The sequence below is a fragment of the Urocitellus parryii genome, chromosome 9 (assembly GCF_045843805.1).
Source record: "Urocitellus parryii isolate mUroPar1 chromosome 9, mUroPar1.hap1, whole genome shotgun sequence".
In the NCBI taxonomy this organism is placed as follows: Eukaryota; Metazoa; Chordata; class Mammalia; order Rodentia; family Sciuridae; genus Urocitellus; species Urocitellus parryii.
In genome coordinates, this window is record NC_135539.1 from 76,453,177 (window position 1) to 76,461,301 (window position 8,125).

At 47.7% G+C, this 8,125-nt stretch overlaps 1 protein-coding gene across 1 annotated transcript; it reads left to right on the forward strand.

Annotated features, from left to right (window-relative positions):
• Nucleotides 1–1,367: 1,367 nt before the first annotated feature.
• Klf6 (KLF transcription factor 6) lies at nt 1,368–7,544 on the forward strand. Its single transcript, XM_026412715.2, has 4 exons — nt 1,368–1,699; nt 4,502–5,075; nt 6,431–6,554; nt 7,010–7,544. The coding sequence occupies exons 1-4, from the start codon at nt 1,496–1,498 to the stop codon at nt 7,059–7,061; spliced, it is 954 nt and encodes a 317-aa protein (XP_026268500.1). The 5' UTR covers nt 1,368–1,495; the 3' UTR covers nt 7,062–7,544.
• The last annotated feature ends 581 nt before the right edge of the window (nt 7,545–8,125 follow it).

Below are 8,125 nucleotides of genomic sequence, written 5' to 3' on the forward strand. Positions count from 1 at the left end.
ATTTTGAAATGTCCATCCTTCATGTTTTGGGAATTGTTCTTGAAAATGAATATTAAATTTCAGGGGACAATATATATATTTTTTAAAAAGTCAGAAAGAAAGAAAAGAAAAAGAAACCACATTGAAAGTCTCAACTTTACCGAAATTGTTTACACATTCATGGGAAACCCTCCTTGTTAAAGCTTGGTGAGGAGGGTGCCTTCCACAAGATAAACAAACTTCTCCCAATTAGAAGCAGAGGACAGTCTTTTCTTAGAATCTGAGTTATTCCACAAGTACCAAGAAAAACAACTTACTGATCCCTGGTTTTCAAACTTTAACTAGCAACAGAATATTGTGGGGAGCTTGTTAAAAATCCGTAGTTTGGGGGTGGAACCTTAAAAATTATACTTCTAACATATTTAGAGGCAAATTTTGGTTCACAGAATTTCAGAATTTCCTTGCCTTTCCCGCAGGCCAGGCAAGTACTATACCTCCGGGTACTCAGGGGTGTCCCCTAAGCTTGAGCATGAGAGCAGACAAAAAAGGAACCCAGGGGATGCGGTTCCACGGAACCCTGGCCCCAGATCCTAGGGTAATGGGGCTCTTTGCGCCCAAGGTCCCATCTGCCCTGCCCTACCGTCCGACCCCTCACCACACCTGTAGGGCCCGGGCCCACTGGCCTGTGTGTCCCTCCCACGGGTCATGCCGAGGGATGGAGGGGACAGAGGAGGACAGAGAGGGAAGAAGGGGGGCAGAGGAAGACTGGATGGCCCCGAGAACACAAGGAACGCCACAGCCCTGAGTACCGAGGGGATCAGTGGGATGGAGAAGGACAGGGCGGCGGGAAGTAGGGGACCGGGCAGCTGGCCGAAAGCGGCGTGACTGCAGGGGTACTTTGCCGGAACACGGACTCGCGCGGTGGCAGGTCCTGGTCGGGTGACCCGGACCGTAGGACTCGGCCGGGCGACCGAACTGGTGACGCTGGCCGGCCGGGTTCCCCGGCCCGGCCGCCCTAGCCCCGGTTGCGGGACTGCAGCGCTCTGCCGCGCACCTCCCAGCGCCGACTCCTTCGGCGCGAGGCGGCCGGCGCCTTATATACCCTGCTAAAAATAGCCTGCGAGGCCCCTTTCCAATCAGAGCCGGCAGAGTTCGAATTGAGCCAATGGAGAGGGCTGTGATGGAGAGGCTCGGTCACGCCAGGCGGGGCCGCTGTGTGTCACCACCCGCGATTGGTCCGAGCTGACATCATCTGCGCGCAGCCCCCGGGCCGGGCGCGGCGGGATTGGGTAGCGCGCGGGGCGGGCGCGGGGCTAGTCACGTGGGGGGAGGAGGAGTGGGGGGAGCCAGGCGGGGGAGGAGGGGGGTGGCTGGCAGCGGAGCTTTGAATAGGGAAGTTTTGCAGGGGTTACGTTTGCAGTCAGTCCGGTGTTTGCAAATATTGTGTGGGCTCCGCGCGCTGCGGGCTGCGGGAGGGTCCGGACCGGGCGTCTGATTGCCGTGCCATTGAGTTTGCATGAAACTTTCACCTGCGCTCGCGGGGAGAGTTTCGGCTCCGACTCCAGACCGCACACCTCCCTGTTTTCCCGACAGCGGGGACTGTCTTTTCCAAACCGACATGGATGTGCTCCCAATGTGCAGCATCTTCCAGGAACTCCAGATTGTGCACGAAACGGGCTACTTCTCGGCTCTGCCGTCCCTGGAGGAATATTGGCAACAGGTAAATAGAGATTTTCACGTGCCCGGTGCGCCGAGGAGGGAGTGCGCGGAGGCACAGGCAAGATGGTGTGTGCTTGGAAGTGCATCTTTTTATGATTATTATTATTGTTAGTGTAAATTTTTTTAAATTAAAATAATTATCTTAAAATGACCTTCTGCTGCCTCCGGTGTGGAAGGCGCTCTAAAATGGGCCTTGTCCAGCGTGGAGCAGAGTTGTCATTTGAGTAGAGCGGAGCCGCGCTTCGTTGTTCCCAGTGTTTTTGCCCGTTCCGGAGCTTCTGAACAGCATCCACCCGAGGGGAAACCCAAACTCCTCGGCCTCATCCCGGCCCGAGCCCTTGGCACAAGTTTGGGGCTTGTACCAGGTCCAAACTCCACAGCTGGACCTTGTCATATGAACGAACTTGTCTTGACTGCCAAGGGATTTTTTTTTTGGGAAAGGGATTTTGTTTTTGTTTTGCTTTATAGTGTTTGTACATACAGTTTTTTAAATCTAAAATTTTGCCAGCGAAACGTAGACCAGGTTTTTTTCCCCTCCCTCTAGGCTATTTTCAGTTTCTTTTCCCTCTTTGGATTTCTTAACATTTGCCTAGGTCTGCCTTATTTTTCTTACCTGCTTCTCTTGTTTACCAAGGGAAGAGGGGGGGTGCTGTTTGCACACCAGTGACTTGTCAGTCATATGACAATGAGCCCGTCCTAGTTGCTTCAAGTCTTAGTTTGGGAAGAGCCTCGGTTTCCGGCATTTTGGTGGATGGGAAATTTGGGCATGGGAAATTGGAGAAACTTAATATTTTCCCGTTCTGATTCTTAGGATTGCTTGAGGGATGAGAGCCTCTAACACTTGACCCATTGTTTTTAAAAAGATAGAAAGAGGGTTTGGTGTTGCCTCTCTGCCCTGCTGTGCTGTTTGTTTTTTGTCACGAAGTGAATTAGCAGATCAAATGTATTCTGTGGATTTCAAAGCCTAGAAAGCTTTGAAGAAGGATGAAATGCAAAGCTTTGCACCCTTCTCATGCCTGCTTAATTGTTCCCGATCCTCTCCTGCCTCCTTTTCCCTTGTCCCCCTCCCCCCTTTTTCCTCCTCAAAGAAGCTGCTCCCTAGGACGTGATTGAAATTGATCTAAGTAGTTTCCTTCGGGCATTTGGGATTTGGGCAACAAGCCAGACTTGGCTCCTGGTGGCCTTCAGAGGCTTTTAAACTCTCAGAGAGCTTCCTTCAGGTCTCTGGTGCTCATCGGCATAATGGAGATTTTAAATTGGCTAGATTATTAAAGTTTAACAAGATCTCAATAAATGTGCTTTTCTTTTTCTTTGGAACAACAATAAAATGTATCGCCGCCTCTCTTCAGAACACCATAGTATGCATTGCAACTCAGACACCTAATTTTAGGGGAAAAGAGAAAGAGAAAACAATGCCCCCCCCCCCCACTCCCGGCTTGCTCATGCTTGCTGCATGAAGAGTCTTCGGGGAGGGGGAAGAATGTACATATTATCATGACAGGAGGTATATCACTAAGTAAGCTGGAGCCTTTGAGTAGCCTGTGCTCAGGATGGCCCGTGTCCCCAAAATGATTTGTTGTAAAGAGCAGTTGGGTGTCAAAATTTAAATCTGTAGACTTGCCAGTAGCACAGACAACCTTATATGGCCATGCAGGCAACCTAGTGAAAATCAGGGCAGACATAATTTAATCCTAAAATGTTTCCTACCATTTTTCTTTTCCAGTGGCTAGAAAGTTTGAAATGGTGGGGAGAGGGGATGCTGATCTCGGCAGTTGTAGCTTCTTGAAAGGTTGGTTGTGGGGCTGGGGAGGGGCACCCTGTCCATGACACACTGCATGTATATTTGAACCGGGCCCTTATTTGGCTGCTGGTCAGAATTTCAAAAGGAAGTCTCCTTTGGCATTGCGTGAAAGAAATAGGAGTGATGACTCATACAGTTGTACTCTTGGCCAGTAGATAAAGTTCTTGTTCATTGTGGGACTCCCAGCAGGGCCGTGGAGTAATTTCCCCCTTGCATCCTTTACAATAGCAGATGGCCATTCTGGAATTATTCCTCCACTCCTGTTGCTGAAGTCTCTTGTTTCCCTCTGACCACTGTAGAAGTAATTAAAGTTTTGTGGAATACATGGCCCTGCATTTGGGAATGGCATTCTTTGAAAACATACTAGGTCTCTGCTACACAGGAAATGGGTGGTTTCTCTGCAACTCCATTGATGTCCCTGAATGCAGACAGCTAGTTGCTGTCTCCTTTCTTGAGTGTGGCCCTGTGTTGTCAGCTGTGTCCCTAAGGGGGTCCATCAGAACATCCTATGTACTGTGCAGTCTTTTCTGTCTTGTGTGGATACTTGTGGCGTGTGAACGGTGGATGGCTGGGGCTTTCCTTAGCACACATGGTTCTTGAGAATGTCAAGAGAATCTGGTTAAACCTGTTGGGGGGGGGATGTGTGGCTGATTTTCTTTGTGTGGTTTACTGGGAGACTCATTAGAAATGTCAACACTTGTAACTATAACAACAAAACAGGCTTAGTGATCATCACTCCTGTGGCCGTTGGTCCAGCATTGGGGAAGCCTAGAGAGGTTTCACCCTCTGCATTTCCTTCTGATTGTTGCCATTCCTAGAAATGAATTTCCTCTAACTTTCATAAGGTCACAGATTCTGATTACAGAAGGTGTTCTGCTCATAGTGAGTGACACTGCCAAAGTTTACCTGTCCTTTGTTCTTGCATGTTTTGCAAATGTGCTTTTGGTTCCAGTCTTGGTAGCCTTATCAATCACGTGCCTTTTTTCCATTCATTTTGCACAGACCTGCCTGGAGTTGGAACGTTACCTCCAGAGTGAGCCCTGCTATGTTTCAGCCTCAGAAATCAAATTTGACAGCCAGGAAGATCTGTGGACCAAAATCATTCTGGCTCGGGAGAAAAAGGAGGAATCAGAACTGAAGATTTCTTCTAGCCCCCCGGAGGACACTCTGATCAGCCCCAGCTTCAGTTACAACTTAGAGACCAACAGCCTCAACTCAGATGTCAGCAGCGAATCATCTGACAGCTCAGAGGAACTTTCACCCACTACCAAGTTCACCTCTGACCCCATCAGCGAAGTCTTGGTCAATTCAGGAAATTTGAGCTCCTCTGTAACGTCCACGCCTCCTTCTTCTCCAGAACTGAGCAGAGAACCTTCTCAACTGTGGGGTTGTGTGCCTGGAGAGCTACCTTCACCAGGGAAGGTGCGCAGTGGGACTTCGGGGAAGCCGGGTGACAAGGGTAGTGGCGACGCCTCTCCAGACGGCAGGAGGAGGGTACATCGATGCCACTTTAACGGCTGCAGAAAAGTTTACACCAAAAGCTCCCACTTGAAAGCACACCAGCGTACTCACACAGGTCAGTCCCCTCATGGGACCTGGGAGGTCGGCCGCTGTGGGGCGCCACTGAATTTCACCAGCCCTGGGAGGGAGCCAAGTCTCATCAAACAAATCCTCACTTCCTAAATTCTGGTCACCAAAGACTTGGGTCTCTTTGGAGTTCAGAGTATAATCTTACAGGATGGACAATGGAATCAGATGAATGGTTAATACTTTCAGATTAAGCAAAACAAGAGGCTAGTCGGTATTTTCCATGGACACCTCCACCCATTCAGAAATCCAGTTGGTCAAGGTCCATGGTGCTCATTGTACCAGTGTACATGCTATGTTGGGTTGCTCCTCATTTTTTAAATGAAATTCCAGGAACAGGACAGAGGGTCCCCGGGCAACGTGGAGTGAATTAGTATTGATGGTGATGGTGTGAGATCTGAGTGATACCCATGTGTTCTGGAAGCACCAGTATTGATCAGTGGTGTTTATTGAGAATATCTTTGTGTCATACAGCCTTTGTTTTCTGATACCCCTTAGCTCAACAGTGACTTCTTAATGAAACCCCACAACTTAGATGAAAGGTCTCAAATACCTTGAGGATATTTAGGGTCACTGGTGAAGAGTCACAGATAATTTTGAGCTGAGAATGTTCTAGTGCTATGAATTCTTATCTTACCAACAGGAGAGCAAATTGCTGGGAGATGAAATCAGGGTCTTGAAAATCCGGCTTATTGACAGAGATAAGAAGGGGACATGAGGAATCTGTCCCAAATGGACTTTAGCTTTCTTTTTCTTTTTCTTTTTCTTTTTTTTTTATTCTCAGCACTTTTATTGAACTAATATTTATAATTTGACCAGGCAATGAAGTCAACTTTGATTGCCATTTAGAAAGTGATTTGGAAGCCTTGGAATGAGATTTTCCAGAAACTCATGACTTCAGTGTTGTAGACTATAGAAGGTCCCAGAGGAAACTACAGAGACTCATTCCATGGGGAAGTGAGTAAGGAACAAAATAGTGCTGGAGGGAAACAGTTTCCATGGAGAAAGCAATAAAACTCTGCCCTGCACAAGGCTGTGGAACCAGTGGGCTGACACCTCACCTCCCAAGTATTTCACCAGCCTGAGTAATTGTCATTGTTATATGTTGACTTGGATTTTGCTAGCATGGCCTTGGCCAAACCTGGGTCCCTGAAACAACAGTTAGAAGCCTAGGCTAGGTCAGGAAAAAATTCTGCTTGTTCCCTTTAGAGCTCCAGGTATGGTCCCTAATTGAGGGCCCAGGGACTCTGAGCTTTCCTCCCGCCACCACATGTGTTGTCGAATGCCTCTCCCCTCAGCGTGTCAGTGAAGTCATGGCGCGCTTGTCATGTGCTCTCTTCCCAGGAGAAAAGCCTTACAGATGCTCATGGGAAGGGTGTGAGTGGCGTTTTGCAAGAAGTGATGAGTTAACCAGACACTTCCGAAAGCACACCGGTGCCAAGCCTTTTAAATGCTCTCACTGTGACAGGTACGTGCATGAGGGCTGTGTGAGTGCCATGACCAGAGCAGGGTGGGTGTTCCTAGACCTCTGAAGGAAGCCCACAGTTTCCTGCCATTGGTTGACATTTCTTTTTAAGCCTGAGGCTCTTTAGAAAGCCCCTAGTCTGCGAACAGTCCATGTTAGGAAGCCTGTACTAGGTGTATGTGAGCCCAGAGTGACTTCATGTATTCTTAAGAATTGGCCTACAACAGTTTTCAACTTTAAAGAATTAGAAATGAGGTTAGTTCAGATTTTCCAAGATTGGAGACCTTCTTAGTTTGCCTTCCTGAAAGTTAGGGTTTCCTATCCCTGAACTTGGAGGCCATCCCACCTTTCCTTCCAGAGGAGTCAGGTTGGATAGTACAGGAGAGTGAGTGAGGCCTTTGGTATATAACACAGCCAGGGAGGAAACCTAACTTTTTTGCTTCTGATTTACCCTGCAGGTGTTTCTCCAGGTCTGACCACCTGGCCCTGCACATGAAGAGGCACCTCTGAGGGAGCAGAGGGGTGATTCCTGTAGGCTAAAAGGCTTCCAGGCTGAGAGAAGGCCGTGGAAGGAGGGATGCGTGTTCCAGCCAAAGCATGCCATTTTGCACCTATCCAGTTGCCTCCAGGGCCTCTCTTTTGAAGGTCTTTTGAGGGCTAAAAAAGTCATGTAAGAAGCAGCATAGCACCCATGGTGCATGGTGTTTGGGTGACCCTGGACTCGCCACTGGTACCTAACCTTCTGAGAGGCTCCTGAGCCTTTGCTGTGAGCATGCGCACTGAGAATGTTAATGGTTGGGTTGACTGTATGTTGAGGATCTATTACTGACTGTATGATGAGGCAGACTTTTTTTCCCCTTGTAGTAGCAAAACTGCAAGAGATGGAAACAAAAAGTTGTTTGAATGTTTTGTGTGTAAGGAGTATACCATGAGATGAGACGACCACCAATCATTTCCTGGGGGGTGTCTGCACCTTAGAAAAAAAAACAAAAAACAAACAAAGAAAAAAAAAACAAAAAAAAAAAAACAAAAAAAAAAGAAGAAGAAGGAGGAGGAAAATCTTGGAGGGTGGGAGTGGGAACTCAGGACCCCGGAGCAGAGGGTGGTATGAGCAGGGGGAGCCCTGTCCCCCTTCCTGTGTGAGAGGAACTTATGGTGTCTGGTGCAGCTATTAAATGTGCAATGTGTCAAGTAGCTTGTTTTACTTGCTACAACAGAGCTCATTTGTAACCCATTGTATAAGCTGTATTTACAAATATAACGCAATGATGATTTTTTCCTTATAATACAAAAAGTCATGCATGGTCTGGGGAACTATATGCTTTTCCATTTTTAAATCCGGACTGCAATCTCAATTTCAAATAACAAGCAGCTCAGATACAATTTGTCTAGTACAGTGATCCCTGGCTACCTGGGCCTGGCAAGACATGATTTTCCCCTTTCTATTTTATAACACTCCCCTTCCAAAAAGGTGTTGTGCAGCTGAGGATTATTTTTTAAATGATTCTGAATTTGAATTAACTTTTTGGAAAATTTTATGATGCCCTTTGAAGAAACTGGACATGTATCAATTG